At 34.7% G+C, this 21,443-nt stretch overlaps 1 protein-coding gene across 1 annotated transcript in view; it reads right to left on the bottom strand.

Annotated features, from left to right (window-relative positions):
* Positions 1-12: 12 nt before the first annotated feature.
* Positions 13-21,443, bottom strand: part of bicdl1 (BICD family like cargo adaptor 1) — a 52,415-nt gene continuing 30,984 nt past the window's right edge. Inside the window, exons 6-11 of the mRNA XM_067394329.1 lie at positions 19,046-19,225; positions 17,399-17,617; positions 17,171-17,314; positions 13,643-13,773; positions 11,352-11,472; positions 13-6,138 (exon numbers count right to left, since the gene is read on the bottom strand). Coding sequence (XP_067250430.1) covers positions 5,971-6,138; positions 11,352-11,472; positions 13,643-13,773; positions 17,171-17,314; positions 17,399-17,617; positions 19,046-19,225 — 963 coding nt within the window. The 3' untranslated portion in view covers positions 13-5,970. The remainder of the gene's footprint in view (positions 6,139-11,351; positions 11,473-13,642; positions 13,774-17,170; positions 17,315-17,398; positions 17,618-19,045; positions 19,226-21,443) is intronic.

Raw genomic sequence — 21,443 nt, forward strand, 5'->3', positions numbered from 1 at the left:
TTATTAAATTCATCCTTTTATCAAATAAATTTCTTCCTCAATTTTCTATGTAAAATAAGCTTTTTGAATTGCTTATATAACAATCATGTCAATGGGATCAGGACAGAATTGCTTAATACACAATATTTCTTTAGAAAGTTCAGTGATTGCGTTCAAAGAACTTTGTCTTATGAATGAAATATACATAGAAAGACATGCACATCCACTCACATGCATGTAAAGGAACAAGTACTGCTAATTTGGGTGACATTTTAGAGTTTTTTTTTTTTCTGGGAATGAGAGATGGCAGTAGGAAAAACATTCACAACAGCAGCTCACACAGATTTAAGACACACCGGAGAGACTTGCAAAAACAGTGTTTAAATGGCAAAAGGACAAATAGTACAAAGTCAATGTGACATGAGACATTTACATAACAGTGTGTGTGAAATGCAAGAAAAGAATCTAAAGAAATGACAGAAGAGGCTCTTATTGAAATGTTTTTACATAGAGAACAACAGAAAAACAGATGATTAATACTCTAAACGTGGAGCGATTCAGGCTGCGGCTGCTGTCTGGGAGATTTAAACCACATCAGTGATTTATGTTTGACTTGCTGCTAATACCACAACATGTTTAATTCATTCGCTGTCAGTCAGGAGAAACACTACAGGTTTCCAAAATCATTTATAAACATGATCCTTTTCTTTTTCCTTTATCACTTTTGGCATATACATTAGCATTAGTTTGGATCTTTCAAAGCAATTTTCTGAAGTGGCATTTTGATCGGAAACTTGTTTGCACCACGAAATAAAAAATAAAGATCATTTTACTTTTTATCTCCCAATTCTTTTCTCACAATTGCAAGTTTATATCTCACAATTCTGACTTCTTTTCTCACACTTGTGAGAAACAAAGTCAGAATTGCGTGTTATAACTTGAGATATAAACTCGCAATTCTGACTTTTTTTCTTGCAATTGTGAGATATAAACTCAAAATTCTGAATTTTTTCTCGCAATTCTGATATAAACTCAAAATTCTGAGAAACTCACAATTCAGATTTTTTTTTTGCAATTCTGACTTGTCTCACAATTGATATATAAACTCGCAATTCTGACTTTTTTTCTCGCAATTCTGAGATATAAACTCAAAATTCTGAATTTTTTCTCGCAATTCTGAGATAAACTCACAATTATGACTTTTTTTCTCACCATTTTGACTTCTCACAATTGTGAGATATAAACTCTCAATTCTAACGTTTTTCCTCGCAATTCTGACTATTTTTCTCACAGTTGTGAGATATAAACTCAATGGCAAGTTATAAAATCCAATTCTGAGGAAGAAAGACTGACTTCTTTTCTTTGAAGTGTGAGTTTATATCTCCCAATTTGCTTATGTAGTAAATAAAATTCAGAGTAAATTAAATATTTTAACAGGATGTTTTTCTTCTAAAATGGAACAGAATGTTTATTTACATGCACATATGCATGTATTTAGTTAAAAAAATACTTAAAAGTACACTATGTAACTTTGTTCAAAACCCCCCGAGAAATGCTTGATTTCACAACCTATAGCTTCAGTGATATACTAGTATATGAACCATGACATTTAAAAGACATTAATGGTCATTATAACACACCCGTTTTAAACGAATGTCAAACAGAGGAGAGTCTGCTGGCAAAAAGATAATGCGACAGAGCTCGTAATAAAACAAGAATCAACATTAGCTTGGATTTTCAGAGACGGCGAGAACTGAGGGATGATTAATAAGGAATGATTTATGAGCAGGATAACCATGTTCATCCGCACAGTCACGCATGCAGAGCCGAAGCTCAACCAAAACAATGCTCTTCCACAAAATACATGCAGCTTTATTTTTTAACCACTAGAGGGCCAGAAGTTACATAGTGTACCTTTTAAAGACTTCAGCTGATCTTTTCTGTAGAATTTCAATCAAATACAATCTGTTATGCATATTTTTACAAATTTAGTAAGATTATGCCTAATTTGCATACTGAAAACAGTCACTATGGTTAATATTCATATGAATTTGTCACAACAAAACTTTTGTATTGTTCACCTGTATTACCTCTCCTACAGACTGGATTGATCATCTTATTTCACATTGATCTGGATCAATATAGAATGATACTTATTGAGTCTGGAGTTCTGGTGGTTTTAGATGGTTTACATTCAACTCTAATCAGACAGCGGAGCAGAACCGGACCTGATCCATCCTCCAGACACACGTACAAATCAGACAACATGACAGACACGTGCTTACATGGAGAGTGCTCTAAAAAAAGTGTTGATTTATCATTCAAAAGTTATACATTTACAAATATATTGATTCCTTTTCTTATTCCAAACCTATTTGTGTCTTTGTACGTTAATAAAAAAATCACTCTTTGGGTTTCTCCAAACCAGAAATCACCTCTGCGAGATAGAAGACAGCTGCATAGCTTTGCTCAAAATCTGCCCAACTTTCACTGACTGAACCCAAACACACACACACACACACACACACACACACACACACACACCAAGCATGTTTCAAAGAAACAGAAAACAATTACAGCGCAAAATCAGGACACAAGTGCTCCCTTCATTCTCATAGGCTGGGATCTCCACATGACCAGTGGCTGGAGGAAGTACACACTAAAAATGACCCTGACTGTGTTCAGAATACCATACTAGCACGCTGTTTTTTTATGCAACAATACTGAAATGACCTCCTACAGTTGCCAAAATGTGCATTATCCATATATATTATTCACTGCATTGAATACTATCCCACAATGCAATGCACTTAACTTAGCCTTCCATTTACAGTATGACTAATAAACTGGAAGTAATAAAATAAAAATCTCTAGTAACATTTTTTGACTTGTTTGATTGGATTACTAAAAGTTAAATTGAATTTTTTAAAATATGTAATTTTTTTTACTACAATGTAGCAAACTGCTCTTTGAAATACTGTTACATTCTGAATACTATGGAAGCTTGTTTCCACCACTGAATAAAAAAATTAAAAAGGTAATTGCGACTTTTTGTCTCACAATTCATACTTTTTTTCTTGCAATCGCGTGTTATAAAGTCATAATTGCGAGATACAAACTTGCAATTCTGACTTTTTTTTTCTCGGAATTTACTTTATATCTCACAATTCCACGGAAGAGGATTAGGGCCAAGCAATAATAAAAAAAATAAAACCATCTCAAGATTAAAGTTGTTAAATTTCTAGAAAAAACTTCAAAATAAAATGTTGAGAATAAAGTCATTAAATTACGAGAAAAAACTCGTTAAATTTCGAGAAAAAAGTAGAGATAAAATGTTGAGAAACTCATTAAATTATGAGAAAAAGTCGTAAATTACGAGAACAAATTCGTTAAATTTCGAGAAAAAAGTGAGATAAAATGTTGAAAAAGTCGTAAATTACGAAAACAAATTCGTTAAATTAAAAATTTGTTCTCATAATTTAACGACTTTTTCCTCATAATTTAATTAGCTTTTTCTCATAATTTAACAAGTTTATTCTCAAAATTTTATCTCGACTTTTTTCTTGAAATTTAACGATTTTTTTCTCGTAATTTAGCGAGTTTATTCTCAACATTTTTTTCAACGAGTTTTTTCTTGAAATTTAACAACTTTAATCTTGAAATGGTTTTATTTATTGTTTTAGTGCTTGGCCCTAATCCTCTTCCGTACAATTCAGACTACTTTTCTCAGAATTGTTAAATATAAACTCGCAATTGTAAGTTATAAAGTCCATTTCTGAGGGGAAAAAAAAAAGACTTTCTCAGAATTGCAACTTTATATCTTGCAATTGTGAGAAAAAAGTCAGAATTGTGAGATAAAAAGTCTCAATTATCTTTTTTTTTATTCCATGTTGGAAACAAGCTGTTTCACACTACAGTGTCACACTATTTTTAAAAATATATAATATGTAGTATATTCTGCACAGTATTCTAATATTGCATTCTGAACACAGCCGTGGTTTTAGTGCATCTCGGAGGACTGCTGTTTTCTAATGGTATTCAGTTTGGTGTTTCTCTCTGATTTCTGCTGCGTGTGTGTTTGTAAGTGTGTAAACGACATTTTTCAGATACGGTCTACAGCCTCAGTTACAGCTCGACTCATCTGCTCTTTGGTTCATTCACATCACAGATCATGATGCTGATGGCCTGAAGTTTATTATCAAGCAGCTGAAACAGCCATAATACTGTCCTGAATGCTTTTCTCAAGAAATTTGTTACAAACAAGCAGGTATTTTTGATAAAATAGCCACAACACATTTTCCTGTTGCATTATTATTATTTTCATGTTGGTGTTTTCTTACTGTATAATGATCTTTTTTATATATATGTAAGCAGCTGCTGAAAGTTAATTTTATATAATATCCATATGGTTGTTAGAAAGTTAATTACATTCATCTGGTTATTTTTTATATATATATATAAAATGGCTCTGTGAATGAACCCAAGAGCAGAACGACTGTTGCAGCATTCAAACATCTATAATCAGGCCAACACGGAATCTGTGTCCGAAAATGACACATGTATGCCAATATACGCCATCCATGTCGCCATCCATATTTTGGCTAATTTGAATAATACTGTAGTACGCTCATATTTTATCCCACAGAAACTGCAGAAGACGTTCACAGATTCCGTCTGGGCCTGTAACTACAGCGTGATGTCCTGAACCGTCTGAAGTTCATCCTGAGTTGAGTCTCTAGCGAATCCCGTGATTTGTCTGTAAGCGGATGTGTCTCCGTCAGTTTCTGGCAGTGAGGTGAGGACAAGCTTTCCGAGGCACTCGCAGGGGGAAACTGACCTCTGATAGGACTGGAGAATTCTGGGAACCCTGTTGAACAGACCCTGACGCAGGGCTTCACCCTATCAGAGCGTGTCTCGTAAGATTTCTACTCCACTCCTGAAGCTTTCTGAGTGAGGTTTGAGGGTACAGATAAAGTGCAAAATGGCTCAAAGCCGTCAGAGGGCTCGTCTGTTAGCGCAGTGCTTCTCAACCGCTGGGTCGTGACCCAAAAATGCCTCGATTTCTGTGTTTTGACAGTGAATTTTTGGGTGCCGAGAGCATAAAACTATTGATGCTTGTTTAAAAAAAATATAAGATTTATGTATTTGAATTGCATATAAAATTTCCATCTTTTTAGATTACAACATTAACATAAACTAATAAACTTAATGTGATGCATATTGAGCTTTCTGCATGGTGTTATTCATTATTAACAATTTTCATTTTATTTGATTTTAATAATCATATTTTTGTTAGCACTTTATTTTAGGGTCCAATTCTCATTATTTACTAGTTGCTTATTAGCATGCATATTACTAGGATATTGGCTGTTTATTAGTACTTATAAAGCACATATTAATGCCTTATTCTGCATGATCAAATTCTACATCCTATAATCCTACCCAATACCTAAACCTAAAAACTACCTTACTAAATATTAATAAGCAGTAATTAGGAGTTTGAGGCAAAAGTCTTAGTTAATAGTGAGAATTGGGCACTAATTTAATATGTTTTCAGTTAAAAAGTATGAACATGACTAAAATATGGCTTCTCTGTGGAACCAGCAATATTCAAATACAAATGTATGAGATAAAAAAAAACTAACTGGATTTATTGATGATAAATATATAAATGTGGTTATTGTGTATTTAAAAAATTCAGTTTATGAATGCTGTTTATTAGATCGTAATCCAAATGCATGGGAATTTTATATGCAATTCAAACACATAAATCAAAATATATAAATATATATCAAATCTAAATTTAGGCCTAAATATGCAATCAATTAATGCATTTTAGTATTTGATTTTACGATATTCGTTTTACGTTTGCACAATAAGTGAGAAAAACCAGTTGAGAAGTACTGATCTAATGACTTTCTATCTTTCATTTGTTGTACCCTTCTGTCATGTCTGTTCTCACACTCTCTTCCTGCATGTCTTCAGATAATCTCAGTTCTTCTTGAAGAATGAAAAGAGGCGCTTGTCTCCGTCCGAGAGGCGATGCGCTCGTCTGGAAGGAGCTCCGCCTCGTGACCCGCTGAAGGAGAACGGAGGATCCTTCCACTCCTCCTGGTGTTTATCCATCAGCTGTTGATCGATAACTCTGTGCATATCATCCTGAGAGAGAGAGAGAAAGACATCAGCACTTGATTTAAAGACAGAAAAGCGGCCACAGCAGACAGTCTGAGGTGGAGTGAGAATGGATGAACATGAGTCCTGTGTGAGCGGCGGACATGACGGCTGTTTCACACTTCTGTAACATTGTTTGGTCTGAACCAGAACTCAGTTCCCTTCCTATGAAAGTTTGTTTCCACCACTGAAGAAAAAATAAAAAAGGGAATTGCAACTTATTATCTCACAATTCCGACTCTTTTTTTTTTTCACAATTGCGTGATATAAAATTGTGAGATATAAAATCGTAATTCTGAGAAAAGAAGTCAGAATTGGGAGAAAAAAGTTAGAATTGGGAGATATAAACACAATTGGGAGAAAAGTCAGAATTGCAAGAAAAAAGTCAGAATTGGAAGACAAACTCGCAGTTGCGAGAAAAAGGTTAGAATTGCGAGATATAAAATCAATTGCGAGAAAAATTCAGAACCGCGAGATATAAACTCAATTGTGAGAAAAAAGTCAGAATTGCGAGAAAAGTCCGAATTGCGATAAAAACTCACAATTGCGAGAAAAAAAATTCAGAATTGTGAGAGATAAACTCGCAATTGCCAGAAAAAAAGTCAGATTTGTGAGAAAAAAGTCCGAATTGTGAGAAAAGTCAGAATTTCGATATAAACTCACAATTGCGAGAAAAAAGTTAGAATTGCGAGATATAAACAATTGCGAGGAAAATTAAAAATTGTGATCTAAACTCAATTGTGAGAAAAAAGTCAGAATTGTGATAAACTCACAATTGCAAGAAAAATTCAAAACTGCGAGATATAAACTTGCAATTGTGAGAAAAAAGTCAGAATTGTGAGAAAAAGTTAGAATTGCGAGATATAAACAATTATGAGAAAAAAATCAGAATTGCGAGATATAAACAAGCAATTGTGAGAAAAAAGTCAGAATTGCAAGATATAAACTCACAATTGCGTGAAAAGTCAGAATTGGAAGAAATAAACTCGTAATTGTGAGAGAAAAGTCAGAATTTTGAGATAAAAAGTCGCAATTATCTATTAAATTGTTTTAATCCGTGGCGGAAACAAGCTTCCATAACTAACATAAAAATAATTTAATAGCTAATTAGAAATATAAAAAATTTTACAATAAGGTTTCATTTGTTAACATTAGTTGTCTGTTAATAAATTGTATTTTATTAACTAATGTTGACAAAGATTAATAATCTAACAAATGTATAGCTCATTGTTAATGCGTATTGTTAACTTAGAACTCTTTGTAAAAAATAATAATAAAAATGACAAAAGAACAAAATGAAATAAACTGAAAACATAAAAATGTGTTAATTTTAAAAAGATTAATATTATAAAACTATATAAATAATAGTAAAATAACACTGTTTCCTTCTCTACCCCTCAGGTCTCTTATCACACAAGCATTCACTTGTCATGTTTGTTCTAGTGTGAAAAGTCCCTGAAGAACAGGTGAAGAACTACACCACAATGACATGACGGCGACCTCGTGACCTCATGACCCGGGATGAACATGGATACGGGTAAGACGGCGAACCCGAGCTCACCTCTAAGGCAGAAGGGAGTTACCATAGGGGAGAAGGGGTCTGTATGGAAGCTGAGAAAGGCCACTAGATCAGAAACCACAAGAGCCACACAGTGAACAGCCCTGAGGAGGCAAACTGCAGGCGGGGAGAGAGAGAAGGGAAGCTAAGAGTTAAACACTCACACACACACACACACACACACACACTCACATTCACGGGATACGGGTGAAGCAGAGCGACAGAACCGCTGTCATCTTGGCTTTAAAATGAGGAAAGGGACACACATTCATACACTCAAACACACACATACTGAGAGTTAAAGTCAACATGAAACTGCACTCACAACACATCTGACATCTGTAACTGGCATTAATAATGTATTAGTAAATGTTGACATTAAAATGTATAAATGCTGTAGAAGTATTGTTCATTGTTAGTTCATGTTAGTTAACTAATGAAATCTTATTGTTAAGTGTTACCAAAGACTGTATATACAAAACTGCTGGAAAAAAGTTGAGTTGTGTGCAATAAGATCAGGAACGTGTCTTAAAGTAAATAAGGTTGACTTCATGTTGACTTTAAGCATAAAGGGCAAAAGGGGAGAGAAACAGACAAAGAGGCTGACCGCTGCGATTCATTACAGTTTTGCGTCGCAAAAAGCTTGTTTACTGTGTTAATGAATGTAGCATGTATTCTCGCAAGTATTTCTTTCTATTATTTGTACAGTGGTGAGTATTCACAGGTTGGAGTTGTTGAAGTATCGTTAATTGTAACCCAATGGCACCAGTGTAACCCCTCCCCGCAAACAAGGACGTTAAAGAGCACAGCCTCTAGCCTCGGAGCGGTCCGAGTGGAACCGGAGGGCTTACGTTGGTGCCGTGACCCGGATGGGAGTGAGGTGTATTAGGGGTGAGTGTAACAGAGGCCAGCTAGTAAGAGTTGTGCGAGTAAACCTCGCTCCCCTGGCTTCAAAAGGCGCACTAACAAGTGTTGTTAGAGGCTGCGGATGGCCGGACTCATGCATAGGCGTTCTAGGCACGTCCAGGGGGCTCAATTATAATGAGAAGAAATAATATATTTCTTAATTATTGTTATTATTTCTGACTAATGCTAAAACTTTGTAAGACAATTACTTGATAATAAATTAATAACATGTAAAAAATCATTGCTGTCAGGCATCGTGTATCCATATTTCGCCATTTTTAAAATTATTTTCATATTGGTCACCCTGTACATTTGTGGGTTTGCAAATATTTAACCAATGAAAGTATAAAAACAGCTTGTGACTAAACCTCGTAACTTCATTGGCTCCTCAAACTGTCAGTCAAACCTCCTAACTCCATCCCGCCTCAATCATGAATGAAGTGCAACACACATTTTAGTGGAGCATCTCTGCTTGTTTGCAATGCAATCGTAAATAAAGAACTGGTTGTTTTAATAAGTACAGTATTTTCTCTACTCAAGAAACACTATATATATATATATATATATTCTGTAATGCGATAAATCGCGATAATGAATATGCACGATATTGTAATCGTCGGCACTTCAGAATACCGTAAATAATAATTTATTACCAATTATTAATTTTTTTATAAGGCAATTAAGAATACTTTACCCATCAGTCGTATAAAATGCACAACACCGCTGTATTCTGCGTCAAAAGGACACGCACTCAGATGTAAACAATCCCAACGTGCACGAGAAGCACATGACGGAACGAGTGAAGGAGACGAGCTGAATGAAAGTGCGCGTTCACTCTCTGACAGCAGAGGGCGCTGATGGAACAGCAGAATGCAGCGGTTACCACGGAAACTGTGCAAACAAAGTAACTGCGCTAGTGAAGTTTTTAAAATGCTTCAAACAGCCATTCATTTTTTTGTAATCTCAGTGTTGTTCATCACAGCACCAAATACTGAATACTGAAAAAAGACTTAAAAGGATATTTATTTTCAAACCTAAACATTTTTATATTTTAATCTTGACTACAACATGCCTTAATGATTAGAAATGTTCTGATTATTTGTTATGGTTCAGTAAAACTTTGAAAACATACAGCTTCATTAGTTAACATGTTAATTCATTATCACTAAACTGACAATAAAAATACTTATAAAGTATTAATTATTATTAATTAATGTTAATTTCTTAGTTACTGTTTAATAACATTACTAAAATCAAAATAACTTATTTAATGGACCTGAGATAAAACTAACAATGATCAGTTGTGTTTCTGAACTAACATTAACAAAAAATAACACTTTCTGTAACAAATGTAGCTATTGCTCAATCTTAGTTAATGCATTAAATAGAGTAAAGTGTTATCTGTTGTTCTTTATAGCCTAATTCTTTTGCATTTTAATCTGTTTGAAAATTTCAGTCAGAGTTGTTTTGTTTTATTACTAAACTGACAAAAATGGTTTTGCAACTTATTTTAATATCGTGATAATACCGTATACCGTGATAAAAGCTTCATCAATTAATCGCAACATGAAAATTTGATACCGTCACATGCCTAATATATATATTTAAATCTCGCAGCATGCATGTGCACAAAAAGCACAGAAGGTTTTACCTTTGTATTTGTTTCTGATATTTTGTGTCTAATAACCTTCTGTAATGCGATTCATCTCAGAGCTGGTTGTTTGAGCAGAAACACATTATAAACCAGTATGCAAATGCAGACATGAAAGCTTGACTTAAGTATTTCAAGCATGCAGTCCTGATGTATTTAACCCTCTGATGTCACTTTGTTTGCCATTTTTAACCATTCAGGATGTGATGTGTCACAATCAAACCACCATGAAGTCGTTGCATAACCCTTTCCTATAATTTTATATATAGCTGACATTATGATAACATAAATTCAGTATTTCTGATGAAAGTGGTGCCTCAAGTCATACTGATAATTATCTTCTATTGCAAATACATAATTTAGGGAAAAGAGCATGATTATATTCGTCACTGTAGAAGGTTAGTCATTTTAACAGGGGAAAAATATATTAAAAAAAGCTACAATTGTTGTTTACTTGTTATTTGGTTAACCTTATTAAATTAAAATCCCTTATTATATTATATTTTATGTATTTTTTTATCTTTAAGTTCCAATAACAACACCTACCAGATTTTGTTTGATATATTTAACAATAAAATTATTAGTGTTGAAGTAAAAGGAAATATTGTTTTTTATTTGTGAATTAATAATTAATATATCAACCAGTGTTATTTTAGTATAATCGAGATACTATAATAGTTTTTATTAATATTTTGAATTCGTTTTTATTATTATATATTGCTGAACAATTTTAGTTAACTTTTTAGTAATTTTGTCGACGTTTTCATAAATTTTGTGTTGATCTGAAAGAGAAAACCGATTATAGAGGAAGACAGTTAATGCTAATGCTGCTAAAGCGGCCCTTTTGACAATATTGAGAATGCAACATGTATTTGCATTATGATATTCTAGTGTTTACATTCACATACTTGGTTCTTAATCCCCCTTTTTTATTTCTAGATAATTCCAGAAGCCCAGGCCGCTTAATCAGTGCATGTTATACACACATCAGATTTTCTGACCTACTATTTTCTTTCAGGTTCACATGATCTGTTGAACTTGAGGCGTTTCTGTGCGTTAATGTGTGTGTGTGAGAGCGAGACTAACCTGCCAGGCTTCTAACTGCTGAGACAGGTTGAGTTTCTGCTGTATCGCATCCAACAGCTGACTGTTCAAAGACATGATGTCTATCTTACACTTTGCCAGCTCCATCTCCACGGCTTTCTTCCTGTAACGGGGAAAAGAAGAAACAAAAGAGTTACTCAACTGCATCTCCGGTTAATCTTGTGACTGACAGAATGGTGTCACGGGTACAGGCTGCAAAAACGTGAGTGTGTGAGTGTCTAATCTCCAGTAGCTGTACAACATTTCTGAAAATGACCCAGAGTCTAGTAAATCAGAGAAAACCCGTCTGGAGAAGTTCTCAAACGATATTAAATAATGTCTTTATTCTGTTCTAAAAATGCAAACAGTTGTGTGTTGTGGGTGGTTGCCAGGATGTTGCTAAGGTGTTCTGAAAAGTTTTTAATTCATTGCTAAATGCAGTTGCTTACAGGTAAAATTATAAATCGGATCAAGTCATTTGATTTGATGAATTATTCATGTCTGTAGGGCAAATTTTTTAAAAAGAAATGGCTTAAATGTATTGAATGTGCACTTGTAGTGTGATTCAAATCTTAAAATCTCAAACATTTTAAAAAACTTTACTTGCAGATAATACAATATTAATTAAATAAAAGCCACTTAAGTTTGCTTAGAGTGATTCTTAACACACTTTTAAAAAGTGCAATTTGTAATAATTTCAAATTAAAAGTTTTACTTAAAAGTTTTAAACTAAATTTTTATTTTTCAAGTCGTTCAAGTACTTATTTTTATGTGTTGACCAACTTATTAAAGCATACATACTTTATTCTAAGTTTAAAATGTCATTTGATATTAATTTTTGAAGTTTTAATATATTTCAAATGTACTAAACAGCAACTTCATCACTGCAAAATGTATGTGTATTTACAAATATATTTAAATACATGTATGTGACATAGAAATGGCATTAAAGTGTATTTTAGTTAGTTGCTTGTCAGTACATTTAAAGGTGCCCTAGAATTAAAAATTGAATTGATCTTGGCATAGTTGAATAACAAGAGTTCAGTACATGGAAATGACATACAGTGAGTCTCAAACTCCATTGTTTCCTCCTTCTTATATAAATCTCATTTGTTTAAAAGACCTCCGAAGAACAGGCGAATCTCAACATAACACTGACTGTTACGTAACAGTCGGGATCATTAATATGTACGCCCCCAATATTTGCATATGCCAGCCCATGTTCAAGCATTAGACAAGGGCAGCCAGTATTAACGTCTGGATCTGTGCACAGCTGAATCAACAGACTAGGTAAGCAAGCAAGAACAATAGTGAAAAATAATTATGTCAGCAATAATAACTGACATAATCCATATTTGTAAATTGTCTTTCTAAATGTTTCGTTAGCATGTTGCTAATGTACTGTTAAATGTGGTTAAAGTTACCATCGTTTCGTACTTTATTCACAGAGACAAGACTGTTGTTATTTTCATTTTTAAACACTTGCAGTCTGTATAATTCATAAACACATCTTCATTCTTTATAAATCTCTCCAACAGTGTGTAATGTTAGCTTTAGCCACGGAGCACTATCAAACTCATTCAGAATCAAATGTAAGCATCCAAATAAATACCATACTTAGGCAATTAGACATGCTGCATGACGAACACTTTGTAAAGAACAATTTTGAGGGTTATATTAGCTGTGTGAACTTTGTTTATGCTGTTTAAGGCAAGTGCAAGCTCCGGGGGCAGGGAGCGCGAGCATTTAAAGGGGCCGCAGCCTGAATCGGCGCATATTTAATGATGCCCCAAAATAGGCAGTTAAAAAAATTTATTTATTAAAAATCTATGGGGTATTTTGAGCTGAAACTTCACAGACACGTTCAGGAGACACCTTAGACTTATATTACATCTTGTAAAAAGACGTTCTACGGCACCTTTAACAGTACACTTATTTCAAATAAAACAAAAGTAATTAAGAAATTACATATAGAGATGTACTTAAGTGGGTCAAAAAGCACTCTAAAGTTCAGCTAAGTGCATTTAATATAAATTTAAACTATACATTTGCATTTAACATAATTAAGTGTTGAAAACAACATTCAATCTGTACTTAAGTATCCTCTTTAAAGTATAATCTTTGTAACATGTAGCTAACTCTTTAAAAGTATGCTAAAGTGTACTTACAGGCTGAAGTTTAATATTTAGTGTTTGTTTGTTCAAATCACTACCCCAAAATATGGCTAAAAATACCAGTCAAAAAATAACTTTTAGCAGGAAGTCTCTAAACATGTATATGTGTGTCATTCGTACTTGGCAATGGCTTCATCTCTGTCTCGTATAGCACTCTGTAACTGCTCGTTGGGCTCGTGTACTTCGGCCATCGCTCTCAACCTTTCGTTCTCTTCTCTTGAAGAAGAAACTTCCACAGAGAGCAGCGCCACCTACAGGATCCAGAGAAGAACCAGAGGACAGATGAACTGATGAGCTCAGGTGTTTATATAAGGCTGCGTTTAAGGCCACTTTTTTTATGCCCTTCCCTCACTAAAATCTCGTTCACTCGGATATATACACCACTGCTTATGCTGCATAAGTGCCCACTACTGGCGGACCCCTTTCAGTGCGTTTAAATGGAATGCCCTAAGCCCTTGATCACTTGTGGGTAAATTAGGTTGCTGATGTGACATCACAATCGTGTTGTATTGTGGTCTATGGATCTGCTTGAAGTGTACAAATGATTAGACATACTCCCTCGGACAAAAGTGGTTGAAGGTCTGTCCAAATAAACTTCCCTCATCCACTTGACGAAATTGAACGCAATGACGGCGGGGAATCCATTTTGGAGAAGTGCTTAGGGAAGTTTGCGAGTGTATGTCTAAAAGTGGAGCCTAAGTACCAGATTTACTGAAGGCAAATAAGCATGAGAGCGCAATCCCATAAAAGCATTGATGGGAGTGGAAAGTTTTGCGTGTGATCTACTGACAACATGCAAATAGGTTGTTTGCACATGACGTCACAGCAGCAGCGCGAATGAGTCTGGAGGGCAGGGAGTGATGTTTCTATATAGGAATGTATGGAGTCAAATTAATGCCTTAAAGTTTAGCACAAAAATAAAGTTTTGCAAAACACAAAAAAGAATTGAGCAATAAAAAAATGTTTTGCAAACAAAAATAAAGAATTGCAAAGGAAAAATAAAGTATTGAGCGGAAAAAAAAAGTTTTGCAAATAACAATAATAAATTGCAAAATAAAATAAAGTAGTGCAAAAATAAAAATATAATCAATTGCAAAAATCAATGACAGCTGTAATCCTATTTTATCCTTGCCACATATTATTCATGCTCAAACCTACTAAATCATTTGCAACGCTCATTTTATTCTGCGTTTCAGTCAAGCGTGCGCTCACGATACCGGCTTTCGTTTGCGCTCTTTATGGCACTGGTTTGACGTGGGGGTGGAGTCAAGAAACGGGGGCACGCCCCTGCGAAACACGTCATCGGCAGGAGACGCAGATAGAGACAGAGCGCATTTATTATAATCTGAAAACCACGCCCACCGAGGGAAAAACAATCCAACCGTCTCCATTGACGTGAGGCTGCCTTCTTGTCTTTTCTGACTCATTACAAAAAAACAGAACAATACCTAAAAGGTGCTGTGTGACAAGGTGTACAGCTAACAAACTAAAAAACCCAGAAATAAGTTTTTATAAGCTGTCGACCCCAAAAAACGAATATTTAAGGACACAAAAGTGGATACAGGCAGTGAGACAGAGTGCAACGGGTCATATTACTATAAGAAATGCATTGGAGGGGGTCGTAATCGGTGACAACATATGCTAAAAAAAACAAACCATTCATTATTTTTACCCATGTCAAAGAATTATTTCACCTGTCGCCGATTACGTTCCCCTCCAATGTATTTCGCGGGGGCGTGCCCCCGTTTCTTGACTCCACCCCCACGTCAAACCAGTGCCATAAAGAGATCCGCACAGAACAGTGCAGCGCAAAAGAAAACCCGCATCGTGAGCGCGCGCTTGACTGAAACGCAGAATAAAATGAGCGTTACAAATGATTTAGTAGGTTTGAGCATGAAAAATATGTGGCAAGGATAAAATAGGATTACAGCTGTCATTGATTTTTGTAATTGATTATATTTTTATTTTTGCACTACTTTATTTTATTTTGCAATTTATTATTTTTGTTTGCAAAACTTATTTTTTTCTGCTCAATACTTTATTTTTCCTTTGCAATTCTTTATTTTTGTTTGCAAAACATTTTTTTATTGCTCAATTCTTTTTTGTGTTTTGCAAAACTTTATTTTTGTGCAAAACTTTAAGGCATTAATTTGACTCCATAGGAATGCTATCAAAAACTCAAAATTCGCATGTTTTACGTCGTTTATGGTTGCTCAAATCGATAAAATAGAGAACCCAGAAGTTGTTTATATCGTTTACATAACTTATACTGTTTTTTATAACTTATTTATTTTTTTTAACTTTAAAAGTTGTCGCCTTTTATAGCGTTTTGCGTCTGCTGATACTTAAATGAATATGGATACCTGCTTACTTTTTGACTTGGTTAAATATTCACATTCTTCATGCTATCATTTGCAGGGAGGAGAAGATATTTTATCCTATTTAATTATAATTTGTTTTTGTTTTTTTCACTTCAGTTTTGTAGTATTCCGTTCACAATGTTGATCTGGTTACCATGAGAACAGTGTCACGCGCTGCTGCTTCAGCCGTCGTATGGTAGAAAATGTCCAAATAAAATAAATGTGTTCAACAAGCTGACAGAAGTCGATCCATTTATTTGTTGGAAGCGTGTAAACGTAACGTAACTAACTTAGTTTTAATGTTGTCTTTGTAAATATTCCCTTTCCCATATGATCACGGAGGAGAATCGGAGGGTCACGTTCAGGACACAGACTGTATTTTTGTATTTATTTCAACAAATGACAACCAAAATCAAACCCATAGAAGCTCGTGAACAGTTTTGAAGTGGCTGTGTGCAAGTTATAATTATTCACAAGACGAGTGATCATACTCTAAAACATAATGTTAATTATTAGGCTACACAAAAACCAAATACAAAACTCAGCAAAGTATGTGATTATTTTAAGTGAAAGGCAGTGGGTTTATTTAGTGACATTATTACATTTGCTAGTCGTCTTCCCTCACCTTCTCAACCAAGGCGAAAATTGTATTAGCCTACCATCCATTTTTTTTTTCCACGAACGATATCGTGAGTTCCTATTACAATTCTCAATTCAGCATAAATGACCTACAATGGCGACATTTTTCACAATCACGACAGAAAATCAAAATACTGCTCTAACGTCACTAGTAGAAAGGCAGCGCGATATAAAAAAAACCATACTAGAACTGAACACGGCGTGACGGCAGCTTCACATCCTCTATATCTGCCTCCACGATGGCAGGAACGTCTTTTAATTAAGCGGAAAAGTCGCTCCTCTTCATAGCATAAGGATCGCGTCCAACATGTGTTGTGATTTTCTATTTATACCTTTCTAAACCAGCAAAGAAAGGACTTTTGCCCATCTCTTCCATTCTAATTTTCACTGCTTGCCCTCCACTGGAATTTCGCGCGTCACCAGAACCACGTGATTGCAAACAACCTATTAAAGAACACAGACGCAGCCGGATCATTTCCATAATGACCAACGCAATCTGGTTTAAGACGTGCTTTTTTTGGGTGGTAAATAATGGCGCAAATAGCAGTAAATTGACTCGTGCAAAGCTTAGCATGATTCATTTAAATACATCTGAAAGGGAAACTCCTACAAATGCATATAATAACTGTTAGAAAATGTGTGTGTGTACCTGATTATGGAGCTGTAGCGCCTCCTCCTGGCTGTTGCGTGTTTTTTCCTGCTCCTGTTCGTACAGTTCTCTGAGATCGCGCAGCTCCTCGCTCAATTTACGAACCTGCTCTTCTAGAACCTCCTCATCACTGCGCCGTGAACCCTAAACGCATCCAAAACACGTTGAACAAGATTAATGTGAATTTTTCCGCATAAAACGTGCAGATTTCGATGTGACGTTTGTTACCGTGGATTCATTGCCGTCCAGCAGGTTTTGCGTAAGTCTGCGCAGCTCCACAAGACTAGCGGGCAAACTACCCATGGGGACGTCTTTTGCCGACAACGTCTCCGAAGACTCGTCCATGGATGAGTCTGTGGATAAGGCGGAGTCTGTGATGTCATTTCCTCTCAGCTGTGAGCAGATGGAACGCACCTGACAGTAAGCCTCCCACAGCTGCAGCCGAAGCTAAAGGGATGGAGAGAGCATTTGTGATGGCAATTTATAAAGATCATTTTACAGAAATTTGTTCATGTGAAAAGCAACTTTAGTTTGTGAAATATTTCAAGAGCTGAGCATAAGATGTATAGTATATGCATTCCATAAATTTTTAAAATGGTATCTTGACTTTTCCAGGACTGGGAAATTAAAATTCCCTGATATTTCCTGGTTTTCCAAGACTGTTGAATCCATGTGTCTTCAGTAAAAGGAGAGCAATTGACAGTTTGCAAAGACCCGCCCCCTTTAGTTACTGTTGCTATGTCCGACAAGCCATGCAAATCTCTCGCCACACATCATGTTCTCACGCAGTGAAAAATACATCGTGGAAACCAATCATCTCTTTCTACTAGTTCATCAAATAAACATGAATGAAAATCATAAAGAAATTAAGAAATGTTGTTTTAATCACGGAAAGACATCGGTACACACCTTTTTTTCAAGTTCAAGTCCATCTACGTTAATATGCTAACTCCCCTGACTGCTTTGTCGGACAAAATGGTGGATTCGGCGTTATGATTGGTTAGATCGCCTGTCAATCAAACTCCTGGCGAAGGGTCAATTCTGTCCATTTTACAAGGTATTTATGTGGATTAAAAGTAAAGGCTTGGCGCTCTTTTTATTTAGTGCATTTTTTCATAAAATCATCATAAATTAGGTATCACCCGGAAGCTTACGAACTCAAAATTCATCCTGTGAAAACGTTACCATGGAAACGGTACTCTAATTTCTTTTAGCGGGCTCCTCCCCTAGTGGGCGGTGTCAGGTTTCATATTAAATTTTGTTTTAGCTTCTTTAAATTAAAAAAACTTTTTCTAATCTTTACAAAACACATATCGTCGGAAAGGTCTGAGTCTCAAGGTTCCATATTTGTTGATTGTTTTGTGATAGAAGTGATATTTGGATTTGTTACCAAAGAGTGCATCAAAAAAAAAATCAATAGAATGTTACTGACACCTGGTGGATATTTTTGGTACAGCGCCTACACCAAATCTCATGGGAACTTTAATTTTTGTGATATCAACTTCAAATTTGGAACACAACTTGTTTAGACATTTGGCTTTGATTTGGTAGTCAAACTGATGCATTTTTTTCAGGATTATTTGAAGAATAGAAAGTTCAAAAGAACAGCATTTATTGTAATAGAAAACTTTTTAACATAAATGTATATATTTTTTTTTTATTTATTTTTTTTTATCAGAACCAGCATTAACATCTGTTGTATCAGACCACACGGGCCATCCTTTGCTCTCCACGTGCATCAATGAGCCTTGGCCACCCATGATCCATGAAAAGTTCCGCAAAAATCAAACCATGGCTGTATGTGTCAGACAGAGAGTCTCATGTCCAGAATAATCAGTAACATGGAGCCGTCTGTATGCTGTTATAATGATGTACCTGCTCTCTCTCCTGCTCCAGCTCCTCCTGCTCCATACTCTGCTCGATCTCACAGAGAAGGCTGTGTGGGTTCGGACTGAAGCCCTGTAGACTGCGTTCCTCCGTCAGCTCCTCCAGACGAGCGCTCAGCTGCCTGTGAGACACGCGCACCTCCTGCAGCTCCAGCTGGCTCTGCCGCAGCTGGTACGAACACACGGGAGAGTCACACACACACACACAAAACACACCTGAGGGAAACACGAGAGTTTACCGGGTACAAAAAACAAGCTGGTCGGCGAGGGATGCTTAGTTGATTTAATTCACCCCCGAGAAATAAACGAGCTGAACGCCACTCTCTCTTTATATATCATCTGAAACGTGTGTCATTGTGTAAATCACCTATGATTCATTCATTCCACAACCGGAAGTGTCTGATAATAGAAATAAATCAGTGTTTTTAATGTAGTGATTCATCTCTCACTGTTATGCTCTATTTTAGACCATTACTTTAAAACGATTTCTAAAAAGTACTTTTCATTTATTTAGTGGTAAATCTTTTTAATGATGCAATGAATGGCCTTTTAAGAGCAGTGTGTTCAGTAAATATTAAACAGACCATAAGAGGCCGTCTAGCGAAACAAATAATAATAATCTCTGGCAAAACAATGAACTGCTAATCTACAATAGCACAGAATTAAATTGAGCAAGAAAAAGAATGACTATTTTTCTTTCCATCCCAGCTTTTATCTGCTGAGTTTTCAATGATTTCCTTTCATTCGTATTTCATTTCAAGCGAAGATCAATCAGAACAAACTTCTCAGTTGGTTTTGTCATCTTAATATAATGTATGAATGAACAAAACTTGTCAAGATGTACAGTACCAGTACAAATTAATAAAATATATTTTTCTACAAGGCCATTAAGAATTTTTACATTATTTCATAATAATTAAATGCATTTACCCCAAATATTCTCATTTCTGGAGTGCAAAAATGTAATTTACTGTATAAGTCATGGTAGCATTTTTGTATTGCTTTTAATGTAGTCATTTTAATAATAATAAAAACTCATTACTGTATTTCTCTTTATTCTCAATAATGATTCTCATTACTGAATTACAAAAAAAAAAAGAAAAAAAAAATCCGGATGCATTACAGTAATGAGAATTTGAGGGAAATATGTTTAATTGTCTTTTATAATAATGTCACAATACAGAACAAGGCACGTTCACACCAAGAACGATAATTATAAAAATAACTATATTTGCGTTTACACCAACAAATGATAACTATAAAGATAACTATAACAATAACACCAATGAACGATTTCAAATTCTTGTTGCATTTACACGCTTTAACCAGCAGATGTCCTCAGCGTGCTCTGTTTGGAGTGAATAGCTAGTGTAATCGATCTAATCTAACAGTGAATTTAACTGACGAAGTCAATATAGTGGAATAAAAACTTCAGAGGAAGCAGTTGTCAAAACCAGCGCTGAATATCTGAGGTAATTTTATTTTACACTGTTTGCTAGCCTGAAATAATGATCTCATGTTTAATACTTCTGATAATTTATTCCGAAGGTATAACCAATTGTTTTCCATATATTAATTTTCTTTAAAGTATCCTTGAAAAGGGGGTTTGACTTGTTGAACAGTGGTAACTTTTTCTGGACCTCTGCGATTAACTTCACCTCAATGTCATTTTAAATGCGTGAGCCCTTAAATTATAACGGATTCTCTTATATTTTTATATATATATATATATATATATATATATATATATATATATATATATATATATATATATATATATATATATATATATATATATATATATCTTTATAGTTATTGTTCTTGGTGTGAACACACCTTTAATCTTAATGGTTCTTGTTAATCGTAATGTCTTGTTTGTTTCTTTTATTATAAACAATATTATATATTTGTGACATGGACTTGTTTGTGTTCTTGACATTTCATGAGATTCACCCAAAGTAACACAAGATGCACTGCAATGTTTTTACTTTTTTTGGCTTAAAATTCTGGGCATAATATATTTCAAACATGTTGTAAACAGAGCATGTTTCATGAAATATATATTTTTAAATTCAAAATATTTCACTCAAACCTTCAAATATCAACATATTCTAAAATGTACTTTAAGAGGCAAAATACATTTGCAAATATTGGGTACATTTGCAAAGTTGTGTATATACATATATACAGTCAAACCAAAATGTATTCACACCTTGAACATTTCATTCATTAATACAGTTTATTCATTATAGTTTAAAAAAACATATGAGTTAAACTGTGTCAGAAATAATTAATAATGTCAGATAACACTTAAGCAAAACATGGTCAGGTCAAAGTGTCTGAATAATTTTTGGTTCCAAATTTTTATCATTTGTTTCTGTATGAAG

Source organism: Chanodichthys erythropterus, chromosome 9 (genome assembly GCF_024489055.1).
Source record: "Chanodichthys erythropterus isolate Z2021 chromosome 9, ASM2448905v1, whole genome shotgun sequence".
Taxonomy (NCBI): Eukaryota; Metazoa; Chordata; class Actinopteri; order Cypriniformes; family Xenocyprididae; genus Chanodichthys; species Chanodichthys erythropterus.